Here is a 23860-nt window from a genome sequence, read left to right on the forward strand (position 1 = left end):
TATGAAAAGGGTGAAAAGAGATGCCTCATTTTTCATTTAAAAATAATTTTGATTTGTGAAGTTTAAAAATAAAAGAGATATATTTGAAAGTTTAAAATATTTTGATGTCAATTTGAATAACAAAATAAAAATAAGGACTGTCTTAATATTTTACCATTAAAAACCGGAGAGTGAGTTCACTCTTAGAGGTGAGAGTGGGGGAGGGGGAATTTGATACGTTTTTGCCAAATACAGGGGAAAAGTGATCTAGTTGTGCGAACTTGGAGTTTTTTGATACTTCGTGCCAAGTTGAAGGGGTGAAATGATCCTTTGTTCATCTAATAATATATGAAGAAATTAAAAATGCAAGCAAATGATAGTAATCGACAAAAAAAATTAAGGCTGAAATTCCGCTAATTTACTATTTTGGCATCCGACACGAAATTAAGTTGCGGTACAAAGGTATTAACTTAAAACTTGATCAATTATGCTGAGAAACCGCTTGAACTTTTAAAATTCCACCTTTTGCATTTAAGAAAATTTAAAAAATAGAAATTTACCAGCATAAAATTAAATATTAAAATAAACCACAATAGCAATAAACAAACAAGATATACTATTGAAAAAATCTCCAATATTTAGAAGTTCATGAATCTTAAAAAAAACAATAAATTTTGACGTGCAAGCAAAAAAAATTTAAAATTTTATTTTTGGATAATAAATTCTTAACATGCAACTCAAAAAAATTATGAATCAAACATGATTTTTGAATGCTTTCAAAATTGACCCCACAAAAAAACACAACTTACTCCAACCATAGAGTAATTATTGAAGCAAACCAAGCTAAACAAAGGAAAAAAAAGATGGTGGTGGTGGAGGTGGTTTTCTGGTCAAAAAGGCCAAAAAAACCCACTTTTTCAAACTAAAAGTTTTGATTTATGTTTAGAGATAAGAAAGAGTTTTGTTTTTCAAATAATAAAATCATTTGATTTTGGGGATCTCTGCATTTCTCAAGATCTCTCTCATTTCATAGTTATAGTCATAATTTCGCAAAGGGTACCTTTAAACTACATTTGATTTTGATAATGTCATTTATTCTTGAGATTGATCATCCCAAATCTCATCATAAAGGACACAATAATTTAACTCGAATAACCAATGAACTATAAATCAAATCGTATAAACGTTGAACAACAAAATACTAGAGCGCAGATTCAAATATTTCCACAAACAATCTTTCCTCTCCAATTATAATTTTTAACTCGATTAATAAATAATAAAAGTAGTATACATACATTATGGGTTTGAACCTTACTTTTTTAGTTTATCTGATCTCTAAATTTCCATTTGATTTTATTTAGTCCCTAAACTTCACATTTTTAGTTTATTTAGTCTAGAATTTCTATTTGATTTTAACTGGTCCCTAAACTTTAATTTTTTTGATTACTCAAGTCTTCAAATGAATGGAAGTTTAAGAACCAGAAAAATTAAAAATATAAAATTAAAGGACCAAATATGATCATATGAAAATTTAAATACTAGATAAACTAAAAATGTAAAGTTATAAGACCTAAAAATATATTAAATGTTAACATTTTTCTATTTATACAACTAGTCCTTGGTAGGTAATGCTTTCTCTTATTTTGAGAGCTTTAAATTATATGATGTAATTTTTTGAAGAGCCAAACATTTTTCAAAACTTGATCCTCTCTATTCCATTTTAACAAGAAAATGGGAGGTTCAATGACAAAAAAGGTGGGACAAATTATTAGTATTGTAAACAAATATATTTTTTTTCCACTAGCAGATGCATACACTTTGACGCTTTGATAAAACTGGAAAATCAAAAGAATCGAGATTTTAGTATATGATGAATAAAAACAGCATCAGTATAATATTACTTCAGTTTGAAAAATTCCATTAACAAATTGCAGATCGATATCAAATTCTACAGTAAAAAGTGAATAAAACACCCTAAAAGAGGGAAGCTGCAGTTGCAGGATGAAACATATCAAAATATCTCATTTGAGTTGGCAGCAAAACTTCGAATTCACCATACAAAAACCTCAAACGGAAGAATTAATAAAATATAAGAACAAAATGCAGTTACCATACAGTAGCAAAGATCCTATGGATGGTAACAAAATGATGACTAATTAGTTTCATTCTAAGTATAGGTGGCTCTGGTGTAGATCAGCTGACTAGCATGAGCAGATATCATCCTGATAGAGCCTCTTGCCATTAAATCCTTGATTGCATGGCGAGCCAGAGATCCGTTGATCTGTAAAAAACAAGAGGAAAAAAAAAGAAAACTCCATGAGTAAAATGTGAAATAACAATTTGTCTACACACATAATCAAAATCAAAGTTTCTCGACTGCCAATGCACCACCTGTTGCAAGAGAGAGATTATTACAACACATCAATTTATCCTATATAATCAAATTATCCACCAAACACTATCTGTCTATACTTATAAGCAGATCGTGGACGAGAAAAACTATGAATCGTTATCGTAGAAACAGTCAAAAAAGTTAGCACACTTAGCATCTATTGGCTGTACATATGCAGCGGCACAGGACATATATGCAATGTTTAAAGAAATCAGCTTCATAAGGTAAATGCCTATTTAACCAGAAGTTAGGAGAAGAAGAAGATTAGAAAGGAATGGATGGACAATCACCATTTCTAGTAAGGAAAGAACAAACTCTGAAGAAAGGAAAAATGCATATAATTTTCCTCCAAATCTCCCCAAATTGGACAGAAAATAAAACAAAGAGAAACGAAAATTGAACTATTTAATCTGAACTTGCTTGCGGTGTGGTATTTTCTTTTCTCCCACATTTAGCTAGACGCACTCAACTCGAATAAAATAAGGAAATCAATGAACAAGCATTCCTATTATACTCACTCAATTCTACTTTGATTTAATACTTTAATATATCTCTCTGAAACAATATAATAAATCATCATACACAAAATTTCACGTATAATTTCTCCATGTCTCAAGTAACTAAACAACATAAGAATACGAATTAATGAAAACATGGGCACATTACACCCCAAATTCTACTCAGCCATTAAACAAATTTCAACATGGGACTGAAGGATGAAATTTCGGCAAAGTTCATCAAACTAACAAAATTAAGTATAGAAGTCCCCGTCTTATAATTAACTAATACTTCGACCATCCGGGATTGGATTTGTAGTTCTATTCCACTCATTATGATAATGGCTAATGAAGATATAATAAAGTTGACATAATTACCCTCAATCTATCAGACAAGATAGAAGGAGTGATGAGCTTGAACTTAGGAACTTCAGAGAGAAGCTTATCATAAGTAGCTTGGTCAAACAAAACACTGTTGTTCACCTTCTCCTTTTGCTTACCCTTGCTCCATTTCTACACATTCATTCACAAACCAAATTCATTCAAAAAACCACCACCATTATTAATTAACTACACCATAAATTAAATTCACCTAAACTACACAGAATAAATAAAAAACTTAGGTTAAAAAATGTGACCTTCTTCTTCTGCTTCCCTCCGCCAGATTTTGCTGGCTTTGACGACGGAGGTGGAGCCTTCTCCTTCTTTGGTGCCTGCAACAAAAAATAAAAATAACAATAAAAAACGTTAGTCAATTTTTTTTCTTGGCAAGTAAATTAATAAGAAAAAAATAGATTGATTAATTACCATATTTTTAAAGCTAAACTGAGGTGGCTGCAGTTGTGGCCACCGCGGGAGGAGGAAGGTTTGGGTGGTTTAGGGTTTGGAGATGTGATGAGGAAGAAGAAGAAAACTCGGTAGGGTTTTAATATGGACTTGAATAATGAGTTGGGCTGGACCTCATGGGCTATTATATTTAGTTGCTGGGTCATTGAGGGCCCATCAAGCCAAGCGTCCAACACCTGCTCATCAAGAAATCTCACTCATCCACTGTGATTTTTTCTTCCCTCATTAATTTCACTCCGTATTTTCTCGGTAAGCGATTTCAATCTCTAATGCTTTGCTCTTTGATTTCACATTTGCTGGTTTTTTTTATTCTCACTTCTAATTAGCAATAATTTTATGATTTCATGTGTCTTTTTCACGCTTTTATTTTGCTCATTTTAGGTTTTATTATTCATAAAATGAATGAGAAACAAAAAAAATTATTTGCTGCTGAAATCGGAGTTTGCATGTCAGATTTAATGCATCTCTAATTTTACTTATTGATGCTTTCTTGCAGTGATTATTATTTGTATTGACCATGGCGACAAGGTTGGCTGTTAGATATGTTTCTAGAAGGTTCTCAAGTGGTGGCAGGATGCTTAGTGAGGAGGAAAAAGCTGCTGAAAATATTTACATTAAGGTAATAGCATTAGTAGAAGCAATAATAATAATAATCATTAAATTATTCAGCTAATTTATTGTAATTTTAGTTCAATTTTTTATGTTTACAAACTCTTAGATTCGAGATTCTTGATCTTATGAACTGGCATTGTTTTAGATATATCATCTGCTAATCATACTTATGCTACCATGGAAAAGACGATAACAATTTATTAGTAATTAATCTTAGTAATTGTATCTGCCCGTGGACTGGATTTTTTGTTGTTAATTAGGTCAATATTAAGAAACCTAATGATAGAGATGCTAATAGTTTTTATGGCTATGGTAAGCGAAAATTGCTTCATTCAACTTGGTCGTGATTGCACGGAACTCTTTTTTTTCTTCTTAATGTTTTTGCTCTATATCTACAGAAACTATATACGCTGCAGATATATTTCTTCAAGCATTAAGTCTCATTTGTATATTTGGAGGAGAAGTAGAGACAAACTTGCATATTTAGATCAAAATTAGATATTAGCATTGGCGTGTGCTTTGGTTTATTATATTTTTTTCATCTATAGGATCAGTGCGCGTCACTAAAATTTACAATCCGTCAATCCCATAACTTTGATTTATTGCATTACCTCATTCACGTCTCCTGAGCTTTTCCTTCATGCACTGGGAGAGGCAAATTAACTTCTAGGCTTCTTGTTTGAGAGTCAGACTCTGGTTCTATTATTTTGGTCTCCTTATAGACCTTGTTTATTGTGATGTATGTAAGTTTGATCACAAACTTTTGCATATTATTTCAGCCATTGTATGTTTTTCTCACTGGTGGCATGCGATTTAGCATCTGTCAAGATGTGCATATACTTGTATTGTTTTTGGTTTGTCTACTGAACTCATGCATAACTGCCATGTGGCACTTCTCTTGTTTAATTTCTATTTTTTTTAACATTGCAGAAAATTGAGCAAGAGAAACTGGAGAAGCTTGCTCGCAAGGTATGCATTTTGCTGAGTCTTAATCCTTCTTTTAGAAGATTATGTTTTGAGTATGAGGAACTTTTGTTGGGTACTAATTTTGAAAGTTAAGCTTCATAACCCACTGCCACTAAATCACCACCTCCCCGGGTCAAACTAGTGCTTGCTGCCATCAAATATTCTACTTTTTTTCCTGAATATTCGGGTTCAAATACCCATGGATTTGCTGTTTGCTTACTGGCTTCATGTAATTCAAAAAATACATTCTTGTATTGAATGATATGTATAGGATTATGTGCTTAAATATTTAGCAGGCCTTTCATTAGAGAAAAAGATATCAATATAAGTACAGACATAAGACTGATTTTGTTCCTCATGAAAAATTTCAGAACTGTCTTTAGTATTCCGACATTTTATTTGCTCCGAGGTGTTCTCAGCAACAAAGATAGCAACATATGTTCATCCACACAGTAGGGTTGAGGAGGTTATGTTTGTTATAGAGGCAGCCAGATAATGGTGCAAATGAACACTTCGGCTAATTTAGTTTGATTGAAATTAATTATATGCTCTGAAGCTTCTACCTGTTCCTATATTTCAGGGACCTAAACCAGAAGAGAAGGCTGCCTCAGGTCCCGCAACTGATGTGAAGCCTAGTGCATCGGCTTCTTCGACAGCAGGGGCGTCAGCTGAGAAGGTTTCTTCTGACAAGTTCCGGAACTATGCGGTCGTAGCTGGTACAGTTACAGTGTTTGGTGCTCTGGGATGGTATCTAAATTCTCGTGGAAAGAAAACCGAACAGGTCCAAGATTAAGGTTAACGTGGTCGACTGTGAAGAGATGTCAGCTGGTTTTTACTACCAAACTTTTTCTTGTGGTAGTAATTAGCAATAAAAAGGAATTTTTCATGCATTTACCTAATGTTGTTTTGTTTCGCTATATCTTTACTTGTCATTAATCTTCTCCTCAGTTCTGCACTTGCTAATGGCATATAGAGGATGCCCTCTTATTCTTTATCTGCAATGAGAGAGGTATTTGCTTGAGGGGTGTTTTTTTGCTTCATTTTTTTATGTCGTTTCTGGAAAATAAGGTTTGTGGTTGGATTGGGGTGGTCATTGGTGGTCTTAGTGCCTGCAATTCTACTGTTAATTGTCGGCTTATAATCACCCAAGGTCCATGACTTTGGGCCCTTTTATTAAGACTGCCCCTAAGTATTTATTTCGGTCTATGACCTCTCTGAACTTTGATTTTAAAGCCATAAACTCATCTTGATTCTCGTCCATGTTTTCTTTTAACACCTTTAGTTTTAAGTGATATGGCATTTAAAAAAGATAGACACACATTCTTCTTAACAAGTTAGGACAATAAAACGTTAAGCAAAAAGATGCAGCTGAGCTACTTCTATGCCAGCAGCTTAGTCTTCTCCGACAGCTGCTTCTTTACTAATTTTCATCCCAAGTTTCTTGCCGACCTGGGCTCGATGATGAACTGACCTGCGCTTGCGATGACCTTATCTGGGCTCGATGGCTCACGATGACCTGACCTGGGCAGTGGCTAACGATCACCAGACCTGGGCTCGATGGCTTGCGATGACCTGACCTGGGTGGGGACTTGCGATGCCCAGACCTGGGCTTGATGGCACAACGTCACGGGTAGCAGCTGTGGGCGACATCGAATAGATATAGCCCCAGCAAGTAATTTTTATAAATCCTTAAGTTTTCCAGCATTACCTTTGATTTGAATGTTGATTCTTGACATTTGTTTTTATTGCACCTTGCATGGTGGCAGTTACCGGTGCTTGTTCACGATTACTCTAGCATTTAAGTAGCCACGGTTTTTGCACCAAACACGACTCAGGTAACTGTAGTTAGACTACACAGATAAGAAAACCCTTGTATGAATTAATTTTTATTTTTCCAATTTAGGATGGTTCTTCTAGTTATATAACATTTGAGTTATGGACGCTAATAACTCTTCTGGATACCATATATGTAAAACACAAAGAATAGATCCATAGGAAACATCCGAAAGGGAAACCTAATGATTTTTTCTCGGCAAATATTTTTTTGGGAACCGGCACGTGGTCTTTTGCTTATGGAAAGTTCTTAATTTTCTGTCGCAGATTGTAGATCCTTTGATTGCAATTATGTACGCAGTTCAAGTGATGAATTTTCCTAAGATGCTTATCACGAGGACACTCCGAGAGAGAAAATTTTGTTTTAGATCCAACTCCTACTTCACTGCTTGAACCGTTCGATGAGAATGACCATTAGAACCCTTCACAGTCCTGAATGGACGACACTAAAAATGACAATGAAAAAGCAGAACAAGCCTTCATTGCTGAAGAACCCGCTATAGAAACTTCCAGCTCTAGTCAACGCAAATGTCAATGTTGAAAGAGAAGATGAAAGTTCTTCGGTTTTTGCTGAGAAGTTCTTTCTCAAAGGACATCAGTCTTGTGGAGCTCCTGACCAAGTTGATTAGCATCGATCTAAATACCGGTGTTCGAAAAGTCCGGGAAAAAGCAGTGTTGGTCAATAGTAGTTCAAATCTCCGAAAGAGTTCCCAGCAAGATAAGCGGGCAGCATGCACAAGTTCAGCTAACAACACCTGTCGAGAAGACTCGGGCGCTTAGCAACTCGACCCGTATAGGTTCAAGAACAGAATTAATTGAAAACCATAGCTAGTTTCATTAACCATGTCAATGTCAATAAAATGGGATTTCATTTAACAATATACTTTCCTAAATTGTCTAACCATTTAGCACTTACCTAGAGCTTGCAGGTTGGTTTTCTTTATGAAATTTTATTTTCTATCATATATAAGAAATGACACTTGGCAAATTTTGATTTGCTGCACTGGGACCAGAAAATAGAGAATTTAGTTGAGATAGTGGTAGTGAAATATTGTGGCAAAAAAGAATCACACGGCTTTTGGTTTCTCTGGTAAGCACAGCAAGAGGCTGTTTCTTTCAATTGCCATCATTTTTCCAGTAAGATAATTCTTTTAGAATCCAATAATTTTCCATAGTACCAAACAGAATATTCCAGTAACTGTTCTGCCACCAATACAATTTACAGGTCATGTTAACATCAGCTGATTGATTGTTTTAGAGATGCCAGTACCTGCTTTCCCTTGGTATAGAGGTGTGCAAAACCGAACCAATAAATTGGTCGGATTTGATTCCAAATTATAGAAAAAATCGGTTTCATTTAGTTCGATACAGTTTTTGGAGTGGATAAAATTTAGTTCACTTTTAGTACAAATCGAATTAGAAATATCAAACGGAACAAAAAAATAAGCCGAATTGACTCAGTTTAGAAAATAATTTCTTTATTTTCAAGAATCAAATCGAAACTAAGATTGCAATTTGATTCGGTTTGAAACGAAAGCTTACCCCTAAAACAATGTGATGTTGTTTAATGGGAATTTACTAAATCTGGTGCCTCTCTCCAGATAATATTTCTCTGACTATATTTATAGCCACCAGATTGAAAATTCAAGTCTCTCTCCAAAACCACCCATCCTTATTGCACTCTCCACAATCAGAATAAAGAAATTTACATACAAAAAAAACAAATTAACTTTTTGATTTGAAAAAAAGGATAAAAAGCCACCCAATGAACTAGCTTTCCTATTGAATAGCATCATAATCTGTTGATTTTTTTTCAGTTTAGTCCTTCCTTTTCTCCTTCTATAAACAGAACCTCTATCTTTTTCTTCTTGGTTACTACTTTTAAACTCAGCTATGGCTGCCTGTGGAAGCCTTCAGCATATTTTCGACAAGCCGTTGCCGGAAACTCCGACGACAACACTTCTTGATTCTCTCTCTTCTTGGAACCAAATCAAAACTCTGAATTTAAAACCTATTGAGCAATCTTCTTTTGCTGAAATATTTGGTGAGCTTCATTTCAAAGAAAATTCTCAGCCTTCTTCGTCTTCGTCTTTAATCGATTTAACTGCAAATCCGAGCAAGAATGATTGTTTAGATTATAGCAAAAATACCAAATCACTAGATTCTTTTTTAAGCTCACCCAAGAATCATCACCAATACTCGAGCTGCCACCGTTCCAGCGACAGTTTTTCTCCAAGGAACTACGAGAGCTTGCAATTATGCACGGAGGGACTTGGTTTCGAAAGCTTTGATGATGTTGAGGATTTGAAAAATGACATGGTTGAAGATAGGCAACAGTATCATGAGGAGATCAAAGTAAGCATGCCAACAAGACATTCAGTGTTGCCAGACGATCAACGAGGAGGAGAAATCCGGCGGTCCAAGTTGCGGGAAGGAGCGTTTCCTCCTCCCATTTCGTCTATAGGAAAGAGCGGAAAACCATCTGTTTCATTCCAGTCTTATCGACATGATGGCAGGTTTGTTCTTAAACAAGTAAGGGTTCCGAGCCAGGAGTTTTTACATGCTCATCGAGAAGACGGACGGTTAAAGCTGCACTTTGTTCAGCCTAGTGATGAAATTGTTGAAGAAGATGAAGGGCGCAAAGCAAATGATGAAGAAGATGAGTAACAGAACAAATGAATGACATGATATAACCGTTGTGTTGAATAATTATTCGAACAATTTTGTTTCAAATGCAGGATTTTCAAACTGTTGTATTGATAATTTGGAGAACTGGAAAATTCATGAAATCAATTGAAAATATACATAATTGCACATCAAAATATACAAACTCATTATCCAAAACATGGACCAGCGCTGTCAAAACCCATGGTATTTCTTTATTTGACACTGCTTTTATTTTTGTTCTTTGATTTGAGAAATGAATCTCTGGTTTCCAGCAATTTGTTGACAACAATGCTCATCGACATTCGCTTTGAAGCCGATTTCGAAGAACACGAAACTCCAATACTCATGACTGAAGCCAGACATTTCTTTATTTCACTTGCATTGACCTCATCATTCATATTTTCGTATTTGATTATTGTTTTTTCTTCTGTATCATCATCGTCATCGTCACCTTCTTCTTCTTTGATTAGCATTGTTGGATCAATAACATCCAAAACAAGTTCAGGCACAGCCATAACTGCAACAAAGTTGTGAATGCTTTGATCATCTTTGAACATGTCATCAGTGGGCCTTTTCCCTGTAAACATCTCCAGCAACAGAATCCCATAACTGTAAACATCTCCAAGAATAGAAACTTGACCGCCCATTCCGTACTCTGCACATGGTAATTAAACAATGTCGTATTATGTAATAAATCATAGGCCTAATTAGGGATGACAATATATGAAATACAACTTTTAAAATTAGATAGTAATTGACATATAAAAGAATTGTTTATAGCAAACAAATGAATTTTTTGAATCATTAACACCAAATCACTTGATAAAAGAAGGAAATGTAGGAACAAACAAGTACCTGGAGGAACATAGCCAATCGAACCCTTCAAATTAATCGTCATTGCTTCGGTTTTCTTGAATGGAGTTATTGATGATTCAAGCAGAAACTTTGCCAAACCAAAATCACCAACATGAGCCGTCATGTCTTCATCAAGTAGTACGTTGCTTGGCTTTAAATCGCAGTGAACTATTGCGGTTTCACAATAGTTATGAAGATAATCCAGAGCAGAAGCAATATCAATGGCTATATCCAATCTCTTAATCAAACTTAACGTCTTAGTCCGATTATGTTCGTCTGTTTTAGGATGAAGCCACTCGTCCAGATTTCCATTTGACATGAACTCAAAAACAAGAGCTTTAAAATCATTGCCTTGGTGATCAACACTTGCACATGTGGTGATGATCTTGAGGAGATTACGGTGCCGTATGCTTTTTAATGCATTGCATTCATCTAAAAAGCTCTTTGAAGCTCCTTGTTGTTCCAGATTCAAAACCTTAATCGCAACAGTTTCTCCGTTCCCGGAGAGAGTTCCTTTGTATACAGAACCAAAACTCCCTGAACCAATCAAATTCTCCGTCGAGAAACCATCTGTTGATTTTACAAGCTCTGAGTATGATATACCGCGGTACATTTCATCAGAATTGGGTGGTTTAGATTGTTTGTTTCTTGACTTTCTTGAAATGCAGAAAATGAAAACACAAGCTAATGCAAGAATCAGAATTACACCCGAAATTGCTGCAGGAATTATTACTCTCAGATTGAGAGATTTTCCTTCGTTTTTCTTTGAGCATTTCGGCAGAAGTAGCTCTGCAATACCACCGCAGAGTTTTTCATTTCCGACTACAGAAATCACAGTAGCATTACCGAATATACCTTCTCCTGTCAGCTCTCCATCAAAATCGTTGTACGAGAGATTCAAGTGCCTCAGAGACGAGAACTGACTTAGAAACTCAGGAATCTTGCCAGACAAGTTATTACGCGAGAGATCCAATTCTATTATACCTTTTAAGTCTTTCAAAGATTCAGGAATTGATCCCCCAAGTTCATTACCTTCTAACTTAAGGAGTTGCAAACTGATACAACTTCCAAGAGAGCTCGGAATTTCACCGGATAGTTTATTATCCGAAAAATCTAACTCCATAATGTTCTTTAGTTTTCCTACTTCAAATGGTATAGAACCCGTCAAGGAATTATGAGACAGGACCAAAGAAATCGACAAGGAAGTAAGGGCAGTGAGCTCTTTGGGTATGCTTCCGTTGAGAAAATTACTCGAGAGGTTCAGGTTTTGAAGATTATGCAAATCTCCGAGATTTGAAGGTATAGTTCCTTCAAATCTATTTCCTTCCATAAAAAGTCTAGTCAATCTTGTCAAGTTTCCTATAGAGGGCGGAATTAAGCCAGAGAATCTGTTATAGTTCAAATGCATACCCTCGAGATTCTGCAGCTTTCCGATGACAGCAGGAACATTTCCGCTAAGGCGGTTACCTTCTAATCCTAACAGGGATAAGCTAACCAGATTCTGAATTGCAGTAGGAATGCTTCCGTGAAGCCAATTCTGTCCGATAGTTAAAATCTGTAACTGAATCGAAAGGTTACCGATGAAGTCGGGCAATTCGCCTCCAAATTGATTTTGTGACAAACCCAGAACTTGTAAATTAGTACAATTAGTTAAAGATGCAAAAAAGTTCAAGTCATCAATTTTTCTATATCCCAAGTAATTCTCATCAAAATTGAATCTAACTAAGCTTTTTAATCTACCAATCCCTTTCGGAACTGTTCCCGTAAGACTATTTTGAGCAAAATCAAGAACCTGAAGCTGAGAAGCATTCCACAAAGATTCAGGAATAGACCCTGTAAAATTGTTAACACCACCTGCAAATATTCTCAGGCTAGGAAACCTCAGGCCAACGTCAGAGGGTAACTGCCCGTGAAGCCGGTTTTGAGCGACAGAAAAATAGTACATGGCAGAGAGATTATAGATTGAAGGAGGAATTATACCAGAAATATAGTTCCCATAAATTTGGAAAAACCCCAATTTCTTGAGCTTGCCAAATTCTTCAGGTATGTTTCCGACAAAGTTATTCAACGCGAATGAAACGCCAAACAGATTCGAGAAATTGCCGATCCAAGCTGGGATACTTCCTGTAAGATTGTTGCTTCCAAAACCAAACACAACCAACTTAGACAATGAACTAAGCTGTTCAGGAATTTCCCCAACTAGTCTGTTGCCAGATGCTTCAATTACTGTCAGTTCCTTACAGTAACTGAGATTCGTCGGAATTTTCCCACTAAATGAGTTATATGTCAAGTTTAAATTCTCCAACCGTAATAAACGGCCCAATTCTTGTGGAAGTTGGCCAGAAAAGGTGTTGTTCTTAAGGTTGATTTTTGTAAGAAAAGTGAGGTTACCTATAGAAGGTGGTATAGAGCCAGCCAATCTTTGAGATTCAAGATTCAAGATTGTTACTCTATTATTATTAGATATAGAGCAAGAAACACCAACCCATTTGCAGAAATGAACTGATTCATTCCAAGAACTCATGATTCGCAGAGGATCTTGTGTTATCCGATTCTTGAAGTCTAGTAACGCTAACTTATCGGTTACATTTCCAAGATTAGCAGACTCCGAGCCAGAAAATATACATGATACCAGAATCAAAAATACCCAGTGGGGATTCATTTGTTTAGAAAATGTAGAATTATCAAACGGTTTTTCTGATAGTGTTTTAGAAAAGAAGAAATAAAAACTCAGTAACTTGATGAAATTAATTGATAATGCATAAGTAGACAAAAGACCGGCCCCATAGTAATAAATGGGATAATGAATATGGTGACAGATTAGTTGGAGTAATGGCACCATATTTAAGATTGAGATATGACATGACAGTGAAACTAACTAAAATGATCAATTCAAAGGAAGGATGTATTTATATTGCACTAATTATTTATTTCCGGTGCCTGTATGTTAGCTCACCTTAATGGACTAATAGATTTATAATCTTTTGACATTGCATTAAAGTCTAATGGATCCACATGCTTAATTTCTGGGGCTTTCTGTTTTGGCTTCAGACACCTTGTTCTTTGACTCTGCCTAATTTGCAGTCTTGGTTGACCGAGACTTTGTTGTTAAATTAGACGCAGCGGAATGGAACATTGATTAATTGAAAAGCAGTAAACAAACCAGGTTGTGCATGGCCTTGCAGAGTGCAGACTGAGACTTTCTTGCAAGAAGTTCGCTGGCAGCATGTTCCTCGTCTCGCAAACCAGGTTGCGCATGGCCTTGCAGCTCGGGCTAGCAGCATGGGAGGATCGATATGAATTGCACAATCCCTGTTGAGCTGATGGGTCTCTAGCGACAAGACAAGAATGCAACAGCAGGAATTGGTTAAGGTGTTCTGAGTTCTACATGTTAAAGTTTCATGGGATTTATTTATATTTTTTTAAAAAAATTAAGTTCATATTACGGTTTTTATTCGATTTATATAAATAGATCAGCAATAATTAATTAGGAAACGATAAGCACAACAAAATAGAACAATAAAAAATAACACAAATTCTTTGCACGATTAGGCAACTGCCTACGTTCATAAGCGAAGAAATAAATAGTTCACCAATATTAAACAAAGATTATAAAAGAGTTAGAGAATGATGTCGTATCAACAATGAAAAAGAATTTCACAGAGATGAGAAGAGAATATTAAGATGAGAAGTTGAGTTTTCAATAATAAATTTTGTATTTCTCCAATAAATGAAAATACAAAGATGAACTTGGCTTTAAATAGCCTAAAATAAATAAGACTTAAAATCCTAATCAAATACGTAAAAGGAAAAGGAAACAAATTCTAAAAGTTAAACAAAAATATATGCTACTTATTTGGATAACTCTGTTTAGAGTTTTGATGGAACCAAATCAGGTAGAGGATGTCCTACATCAACCCCCCTTTCTTGAAGAAAACTCGTCTCTGAGTTGCTAGCACATAACATGATTGAATTGTCCTCATGAAAAGTGAATATTTCCTGGATATTGAAAACGTTGGAAATGTTCCAATCGGAAGGAAGATCAATAACATAAGCATTATCTCCAACTTTTTTCAGCACTTTGAAAGGACCATACTTCTTCATTTTTGTCTTGTTATATGTACCTGCTGGAAAACGCTCTTTGCGAAGATAGATCATAACCAGTTGGCCTTCTTTAAATTCCTTGAAACGTCGAGATTTATCAGCATCTTCTTTATATTTAGCATTAGAGTCAGCAAGTTTAGTCTTAACTTCATGATGAATTTGAGAAGCTTTATCCACCATATTATCTGCTTGCAAGTTAGAACCTCGAGACTTTGGAAGGACAACTAGATCAAGAACATGATCAGGTACTTTCGAATAAACAATCTCAAAAGGTGTTTTTCCCGTCGAGCGATTCACTGAAGTGTTGAAAGCAAACTCCATATGAGGAAGGAGAGTATCCCACTGTTTTTCATTATCTCCAATCTTAGCTCGAATCAAATTTCCCAAAGAACGATTGACAACTTCCGTTTGTCCGTCAGTTTGAGGATGAGAAGTAGTGCTAAACTGTAATGCCGTCCCTAAGCGCATCCAAAGAGTTTTCCAAAAGTAACTTAAGAATTTTGTGTCCCGATCAGAAGTTATAGATTTTGGAACACCATGTAAACGAACCACCTCTTTGAAAAATAAATAAGCCACGTTGGAAGCATCAGTTGTTTTTTTACAAGCCACAAAATGAGCCATCTTGGAATATCTATCAACCACCACCATGACCGAATCATTACCCTTTTGTGTACGCGGTAAACCCAAAACAAAATCCATGCTCACATCAACCCAAGGAGCATCTGGGATTGGGAGAGGAGAATAGAGTCCTGTATTTTGAATAGTTCCTTTAGACCTTTGACAGACCATACACTTTTGGACAAATTTTTGAACATCACGTTTCAAAGAAGGCCAATAATATCTTGCCTCCACAAGAGCAATAGTTTTATCACGACCAAAGTGTCCTCCCAATCCTCCTCCGTGTAATTCCCTAATAAGATGAAGACGTAAAGAACCTTGAGGAATGCAAAGTCTGTTACCTTTGAAAAGAAAACCATCTTGAATAAGAAAGTCATCTATACCATGAGCAAGAGAACAACATTTCTCCCACATTGTCTTGAAATCATCATCGTCACTATAAAGCTCTTTGACAAAATCAAAAGCCAAACATTCATTCCGAATGGTGACAAGTAAATGAGCTCGTCTGCTGAGAGCATCGGCAACTTGATTCATCTTCCCACTCTTATGTTTCACAGAGAATGTGTATTTATAAATAGTAGACAGCCAACGGTCATGCATACGATTCACCTTAGCAGAAGTATGTAAATATTTTAAAGCTTGATTATCTGTGTTGACGACAAACGGACTATGAACAAGGTAAGTATGCCATTGTTTTAATGCCTGAACAAGAGCAATCAGCTCCAACTCATAAGTAGACCACTTTTTTCTAGCATCTGAATTTTTTTCACTATAGTATGCAATTGGATGACCATCTTGAGATAAAACAGCACCAATGCCAATAATTGAAGCATCACAATCAATCTCAAATGGTTTTTCAAAGTTTGGCATAGCAAGAACCGGAGCAGTACATAACTTTGTTTTAAGAGAATTAAAACTTTGATCGGCATGTTCAGTCCAAATAAATTTCTCTTGTTTCAAACAATCCGTAAGCCCAGCAGCAACAGTGCTAAAATTTCGAACAAAACGTCTATAGAAAGACGCCAATCCGTGAAAGCTTCTTACGTCTCTAGTGCTAGTAGGAGTAGGCCATTCTGAAATTGCTTTAACCTTGGAATCATCTACTTGAATGCCTTTATCTGAAACGATATAACCCAAAAAGAGAACATTGTTGGATAGAAAGGTACACTTCTTTAAATTCACATAAAGAGCATTTGTAGCAAGCACTTCAAACACTTTCGAAAGATGTATGAGATGTTCTTCTTCACTGCGACTAAATATCAAAATGTCGTCAAAATAAACAATAACGAACTGACTAAGAAAAGGTTGTAAAACCTGGTTCATGAGTCGCATAAATGTGCTCGGAGCATTGGACAAACCAAACGGCATTACTAGCCATTCATATAATCCTTCTCGAGTCTTGAATGCTGTCTTCCATTCATCTCCTTCCTTAAGTCGAATTTGGTGATAACCACTGCGAAGATCAAGTTTTGTGAAAATCATTGAACCAGCAAGCAAATCAATCATATCGTCAATCCTTGGGATAGGAAATCTAAAAAAATAGTGATTCTATTCAAAGCTCGGCAGTCAATGCACATTCTCCATCCTCCATCCTTCTTTTCGACTAAAAAAGCTGGACTAGCACAAGGGCTTTTGCTTTTTCTGATCAGACCTTTCTCTAATAAATCATTCACTTGTCCTTGCAAAATTTCATGTTCAGTGGGACTTAACCGATAATGTGCTTGGTTGGGAAGAGAAGCACCGGGTATAAGATCAATATTATGTTGAAGATCACGCAAAGGAGGCAAAGTAGAAGGTAATTCATCTGGAAACAAAGTTCCAAATTTATCTAATAAAGTTCGTACCTTTTCCGGAACTGCCACCATCGGTTTGATTTCTTCATGAGAGTTCAAAGTATGATTTTTATGCAAAGAACGAGCAATAGTAGCTACTAAGGCACTTGTGTTATTATCAGAATGATTTTTAAGGACTGTATCAGATTTAGAAGGATGCAAAACTTTTTTTTTACCATCTCTGTAGAATGTATAAGTATTCTCAAAACAGTTATGAACTGCACGCGCATCATATTGCCAAGGGCGACCAAGAAGCAGTTGTGTAGCAGTCATATTAATTACATCACAAAGGACTGTATCTTCAAAGTTTGGAAAAGAGAACGTTACAAGACATTGATGAGTGATTTCTTGAGAGGAAGAACTATTAATCCAACCAACTTTATACGGATTCGGATGAATTGTGGTCGGTAATTCTAACTTTTCCACCACATTAGAAGCAATGTAATTATCCACACTCCCACTATCCATAATCATATTACACACCTTTCCTCCAATCAAACATTTAGAATTGAAAATATTATGTCGTTGAGAAAAACAAGGTTGAGTAAGCAGTAAAGGACGTATCATACCCATAAAGTGTTCACCATATGCTTCATAAATGTCATCTGATTCGTCATTCACACCGTCTTCTTCTTGAGGTTGCTCATCAGAAATTGGAGGATCATCGGTAATAAGACCATTGAACTTGCGACATTCACTAGATGTATGACCAATTTGTTGGCATTTATGACATTTTTCTCCTCTTGGTTTGACATATGGATTTGGGGGTTTATTTTGAGGCGGAAAAGGGGAAACATTCTTATTTGGAAAACGATTAGAGGCATTGGTAGTTTGGTGATGATGCGGAAAGTGTTGAGGTTGAGCTGATTTAATTTCCGTAGGAGTTGACAAAATAGGAGAATTATGTTGTGGGGGTGGAGAATTGGTGAAATTAGTTAAGTTGGAGTATGGTGGGAAGGCGGGAGGCGAATTGTACTGATAGGGATTGTTATATGAAGAAGTTGGAGTGCGAAAATTGTTTTGAAAACGGTTAGATTGCCTAAAAGGCGGCGCTCTAGAAGAGCGGGTAACACGTCGTTCAACTGTGAGAGCTTGTTGTATAACCTCCACCATAGTATAGGCTGAACTACTCATTCCATATTGAATCAATCTGTTCAAACCTTCTGTGAACCTTGAAACCAATTGTTCCTCTGATTCATTAAGTTGATTACGAGCAACTAAATTATAGAACTCAGAAACATACTCTTCAACTGACATTGCACCTTGTTGACAACCTTGAAGTTTTGCAAAAAGTTGTTGTTTATAGTCTCTGGGCAAAAATTTTTCTTTAACCAACTTTCTCATTCTCTCCCAAGTACGAATTGGTGGTTTTTCATATTTAATACGGTCCTCGCACAATTTTTCCCACCATGCCGCAGCTCCTCCTTTGAGTTTGTAAGCGACAAGCTTTACTTTTGAATGATCCGGAATTTCCATAAATCTGAAGAAAGCTTCGACCTCATAAAACCAATCCAATAATTCTTCAATTTTGAAACTCCCACTGAAGTTTGGAATGTCAGCTTTCAGTTTATACTCTGGTAAAGCGGCATAAGGACTTTGTCCCGATTTGAGACGTTTATCTTCAATCCATCGCTTTTCTTGTTCATTCTCAATTGCATCATCATCATCGCTGTCGATTTGAAAAACCGATGTCTTTTTTTGCGGAAAGCTGAGATAACTTTCATGTTGCCTTTTTCTATCTAATTCTTTTAAAACTGCATCAGGAATAGCAACATTATGAACAAAGGAAGTTCTATTTAGATCAATTCTAGTCGCTGAAGACTCTTCTTTATTCTCATCTGTATTGGTACCTTTGCCTTCATGTTGTTGGTATGATGTTGTGCCATCAATCTTAAGATGTGTCAAGATTTGGGTTAAACTAGTTTTGATATCCTGCATATCTTCTTGAGACTTTTCATGCTTTTTGTTGAACTTCTCTGTCAATTCTTCTGATAATTTTTTTATTTTGGCATCGATTAACTCCATAGTAATTCCATCCATTATTTATTTTGTTTGCTTGTTTGTTTGCGGAAGCGTAGTTGAAAGAACGAATTCTAGATAAAAATCTAAAATTTTCAGCTTTGATACCACTTGATGTCGTATCAACAATGAAAAAGAATTTCACAGAGATGAGAAGAGAATATTAAGATGAGAAGTTGAGTTTTCAATAATAATTTTGTATTTCTCCAATAAATGAAAATACAAAGATGAACTTGGCTTTAAATAGCCTAAAATAAATAAGACTTAAAATCCTAATCAAATACGTAAAAGGAAAAGGAAACAAATTCTAAAAGCTAAACAAAAATATATGCTACTTATTTGGATAACTCTCTTTAGAGTTTTGATGGAACCAAATCAGGTAGAGGATGTCCTACATCAGAGAACCACTCTAATGCCCAAACCCATAATCACCCAAATAGACTTATTAACTTAACAAGTAAAATAAACCTTAATAATGCTAAGATACAAATATTATTGCACACTCTTAAACCCAACATGAGTACCATTATGTGTAACTTGGCCCTGCATTGTCGCATCCCATGGAGTTTCTAACTCTGATTCTTCTTTTATTTTTGTTCTTTGATTTGAGAAATGAATCTCTTGTCTCCTGCAATTTGCTGACAACAATGCTCATCGATATTCGCTCTGCAGGCGATTGCGAAGAACATGAAAGCCCAATACTCATTACCGAAACCAGGCAACTCCTTAGTTCACTCGTATTGATCCGGGCATTCACATTTTCTTCTTCGATTAGCATTGATGGATCAATAACATCCAGAACGAGCTCAGGCACAGCCATGGCTGCAACAAACTTGTGAATGCTTAGATCATCTTTGAACATATCATCAGTGGGCCTTTTTCCTGTAAACATCTCCAGCAACAGTATCCCGTAACTGTAAACATCTCCAGCAGCAGAAACTTGACCGCCCATTCCGTACTCTGCACATGGTAAATTAAACAATGTCGTATGATACAAATCATAAGCCTAAATTATATGTTAAAGAAGGAAATTGTAGGAACGAACAAGTACCTGGAGGAACGTAGCCAATCGAACCCTTCAAAGTAATCGACAATGCTTCGGTTTTGTGGAGTTGAGTTTCTGACGAATCAAGGAGGAACCTAGCCAATCCAAAATCACCAACATGAGCCGTCATATCTTCATCAAGTAGCACGTTGCTTGGCTTTAAATCACAGTGAACTATTGCGGGTTCACAATACTTGTGAAGATAATCCAAAGCAGAAGCAATATCAATGGCTATATCCAATCGCTTGATCAAAGTTAACCTCTTAGTCGGATCTTGTTCATCTGTTTTATTATGAAGTCGCTCATCTAGATTTCCATTTGACATGAACTCAAAAACCAGAGCTTTGAAATCATTTCCTTGGTGATCAATGCTTAAACAGGTGGTGATGATCCTGAGGAGATTACGGTGCCGTATGCTTTTTAGTGCATTGCATTCATCAAAAAAGCTCTTTGAAGCTCCTTGTTGTTCAAGATCCAATACCTTAATAGCAACAATTTCTCCATTTCCAGAAAGAACTCCTTTGTATACCGAACCAAAACTCCCCGAACCAATCAAATTCTCCGTCGAGAAACCATTAGTTGAATTTAAGATTTCCGAGTAAGAGATAATGCATTGTGATTTATCAGAATTGGGTGTAGCAGAAATTTTCTTTCTTGAAATGCAGAAAATGGAAACACAAGATAACGCAACAACGAGAATTACACCTGAAATAGCTACGGAGATTATTGTTTTCAGATTCACAGATTTACCTTGTTTTTTCTGTAAGCATTTCGGCAGGTGTAGCTCTGCGATACCACCACAGAGTTTTTCGTTTCCGACTACAGAAATTACAGTTGTATTACCGAAGATACCTTCTCCAGAAAGCTCACCATCAAAATCGTTATACGAGAGATTCAAATTCCTCAGAGTCAGAGATGAGAATTGACCTAAAAACTCAGGAATCTTTCCAGACAAGTTATTACCCGAAAGATCCAATTCTAATATACCTCTTAAGTCTTTCAAAGATTCAGGAATTGATCCTCCAAGTCCATTACTTTCTAAGTACAGGAATTCCAAACTGATACAACTGCCAAGAGAGCTCGGAATTTCATAAGATAATTTATTTTCCGAAAAATCTAACACCATAAGATTCTTTAGTTTACCTACTTCCAGTGGTATAGAACCAGTCAAGGAATTACGAGACAAGACCATAGCAATCGACAAGGAAGTAAGGGAAGTGAGTTCTCTAGGTATGCTTCCACTAAGATTGTTATCAGAAAGGAAAAGATTTTGAAGGTTATGCAGGTCTCCTAGACTTGAAGGTATAGTTCCTTCAAACCTATTTCCCTCCATAAAAAGTCTAGTCAATCTTGTCAAGTTGCCTAAAGAGGAAGGAATTAAGCCTGAGAATCTGTTACGGTTCAAATGCAGAGCCTCTAGACTCTGCAGCTTTCCGATAACAGCAGGAACATTTCCGCTAAGGCGGTTACCTTCGAATCCTAGCGCAACTAAGTTAACTAGGTTCTGAATCGCAGTAGGAATGCTTCCATGAATCGAGTTGTCTCCAATAGTTAAAAGCTGTAACTGAGTAGAAAGGTTACCGATGGAGTCAGGCAATTCTCCTCCAAAATGATTATTAGCCAAACCCAGAAACTGTAAACTAGTACAATTAGCTAGTGATTGAAAAAAATTCAAGTCGTCAGAATTTCTGTAGCCCAAGTTATTCTTTTCAAAATTGAGTCTAACTAAGCTTTTTAATTTACCTATGCCTTTCGGAATTGTTCCCGTAAGGCTATTTTGAGAAAAATCAAGAAGCTGAAGCTGAGAAGCATTTGACAAAGATTCAGGAATGGAACCGGTAAAATTGTTAATACCACCTATAAATGTTCTCAGGCTAGGAAACCTCAGGCCAACATCTGAGGGTAGTTGGCCATGAAGCTGGTTTTGAGTGACAGAAAAATAGTAAATTGAAGAGAGATTATAGATTGAAAGAGGGATTATACCAGAAATATAGTTCCCATAGATTGTGAAAAACCTCAATTTCTTGAGCTTGCCAAACTCATCAGGTATGTTTCCGACAAAATTATTCAACGCGAACGAAATGCTTAACAGATTGGAGAAATTGCCGATCCAAGCTGGGATATTTCCTGTAAGATTGTTAATTCCAAAGCCAATCATAACCAACTTAGACAAAGAACTAAGCTGTTCAGGAATTTCCCCAACTAGTTTGTTGCCAGATGCTTCAATTATGGTCAGTTCCCTACAGTAACTGAGATTTGCTGGAATTTTCCCACCAAACGAGTTATATGTTAAATTTAAATGCTTCAACCGTAATAAACGACCCAACTCTTGCGGAAGTTGGCCAGAAAAGGTGTTGTTCTTCAGGTTGATTCTTGTAAGAAAAGTGAGGTTACCTATAGAAGGTGGTATAGAACCAACTAATCTCTGAGATTCAAGATTCAAGACTGTTACTCTTTTATTATTATTATTATATATAGAGCAAGAAACACCAACCCATTTGCAGACATGAACTGATTCGTTCCAAGAACTCATGATTCGCAGAGGATCCTGTGTTATCCGATTCTTGAAGTCTAGTAACGCTAACTTATCGGTTACATTTCCAAGATTAGCTGCTGCATAAAATATCCATGAAACAAGAATTAAGAATACCCACTTGGAATTCAGACAAGAATCATTCATTTTTTATAAAATGTAGAATTCACAAACTGTTCTTCTCATAGCTTTTTAAAAACTTGGAAAAAGAAAAGGAATAATGGAAATGACTCCAAATTTAAGATTGGTGTCATTTAATTATTTTATGAGGAAATTCAATGGAATATACGTTTTTTCTATTTTATTTACAAGTTTACATTATTTTCAAACATATTTATAGCCATCTTTTATTTTAACCAAAAATACACATTAGGCTTTTAAAATATAGAACACTTGTAAGTGTAGAAAGAAAAGGATGGTGAATGTAAACTACTAAAAAAATGTAAAATTATAATAAAAAAGTATTGATGTAAACTATTTTAAAAAAGATAACAGTTTGAAAATATGAATTATTTTTGGACATTTTGAATAAATTTTTTCAAAAATTAATTCATGAATAAGGCTCCACAAAAATATTTATGTAAAGAAAGGCTTTAAGAAAACAAATTATACATAAATTGGATTTTTTAAACTAAAAATATTTAATTTTATCGCAGACATCAAACTAATTATATCATATTGAGATGGAAATATATTGCTTTCCAGTGCTGTGTTGGCTCACCTTACTGGACTGATAGATGTTTTATTTTCTACTTTAATAGATTGCATCATAGTAAAATGGATCCACATATACCTAATTTCTGCCTTTCTATTTTGGCTTCAGCCGCCTTGATTTTTGACGTTTGTTTTTGTTAGTCTTGGCTATAGCCGCCTTATATTTAATATTTAAATTTGGCAAAACTCATAAAGAAGCTCTTGCACTTTACTGTTTTTGTTCGAGAGGTTCTTATTTTAAAAAATTTCACGTTCTGATTTGGATCCCTGTACTTAACAAAATCTAATTTTAACACCCTTAAGCTGACGAAAATAGAGAATGTGTCACAGTCTCCCTTTCTGTTAGTT

General features: G+C 35.7%; 5 protein-coding genes across 6 annotated transcripts; 2 read left to right on the forward strand and 3 right to left on the reverse strand.

Moving 5' to 3' along the window:
• Positions 1 to 1973: 1973 nt before the first annotated feature.
• LOC126669881 (40S ribosomal protein S25-3-like) lies at positions 1974 to 3777 on the reverse strand. Its single transcript, XM_050363521.2, has 4 exons — positions 3676 to 3777; positions 3507 to 3581; positions 3247 to 3381; positions 1974 to 2260 (listed from the first exon to the last, which is right to left on the reverse strand). The coding sequence occupies exons 1-4, from the start codon at positions 3676 to 3678 to the stop codon at positions 2147 to 2149; spliced, it is 327 nt and encodes a 108-aa protein (XP_050219478.1). The 5' UTR covers positions 3679 to 3777; the 3' UTR covers positions 1974 to 2146.
• Positions 3778 to 3872: 95 nt separating this feature from the next.
• LOC126669871 (uncharacterized protein At2g27730, mitochondrial) lies at positions 3873 to 6313 on the forward strand. Of its 2 annotated transcripts, none has more exons than XM_050363491.2 (4): positions 3873 to 3963; positions 4211 to 4333; positions 5257 to 5295; positions 5873 to 6313. In XM_050363491.2, the coding sequence occupies exons 2-4, from the start codon at positions 4232 to 4234 to the stop codon at positions 6083 to 6085; spliced, it is 354 nt and encodes a 117-aa protein (XP_050219448.1). In that variant the 5' UTR covers positions 3873 to 3963; positions 4211 to 4231; the 3' UTR covers positions 6086 to 6313. The 2 variants fall into 2 exon arrangements, with proteins under 2 accessions (XP_050219448.1, XP_050219459.1); XM_050363502.2 differs by lacking the exon at positions 3873 to 3963 and adding an exon at positions 3977 to 4013.
• Positions 6314 to 9018: 2705 nt separating this feature from the next.
• On the forward strand, positions 9019 to 9792 carry LOC126656349 (uncharacterized). Its single transcript, XM_050350934.1, has one exon. It carries the CDS (start codon positions 9019 to 9021, stop codon positions 9790 to 9792), a length of 774 nt encoding a protein of 257 aa, XP_050206891.1.
• A 122-nt stretch (positions 9793 to 9914) lies between these two features.
• Positions 9915 to 13393, reverse strand: LOC126661503 (putative receptor-like protein kinase At3g47110). Its single transcript, XM_050355357.2, has 2 exons — positions 10648 to 13393; positions 9915 to 10447 (listed from the first exon to the last, which is right to left on the reverse strand). Exons 1-2 carry the CDS (start codon positions 13307 to 13309, stop codon positions 10005 to 10007), a joined length of 3105 nt encoding a protein of 1034 aa, XP_050211314.1. The 5' UTR covers positions 13310 to 13393; the 3' UTR covers positions 9915 to 10004.
• A 6237-nt stretch (positions 13394 to 19630) lies between these two features.
• Positions 19631 to 23067, reverse strand: LOC126661497 (putative receptor-like protein kinase At3g47110). The gene is made up of 2 exons (XM_050355351.1): positions 20272 to 23067; positions 19631 to 20180 (listed from the first exon to the last, which is right to left on the reverse strand). The coding sequence occupies exons 1-2, from the start codon at positions 22943 to 22945 to the stop codon at positions 19747 to 19749; spliced, it is 3108 nt and encodes a 1035-aa protein (XP_050211308.1). The 5' UTR covers positions 22946 to 23067; the 3' UTR covers positions 19631 to 19746.
• Between the last annotated feature and the right edge of the window lie 793 nt (positions 23068 to 23860).

Source organism: Mercurialis annua, linkage group LG1-X (assembly GCF_937616625.2).
Source record: "Mercurialis annua linkage group LG1-X, ddMerAnnu1.2, whole genome shotgun sequence".
In the NCBI taxonomy this organism is placed as follows: Eukaryota; Viridiplantae; Streptophyta; class Magnoliopsida; order Malpighiales; family Euphorbiaceae; genus Mercurialis; species Mercurialis annua.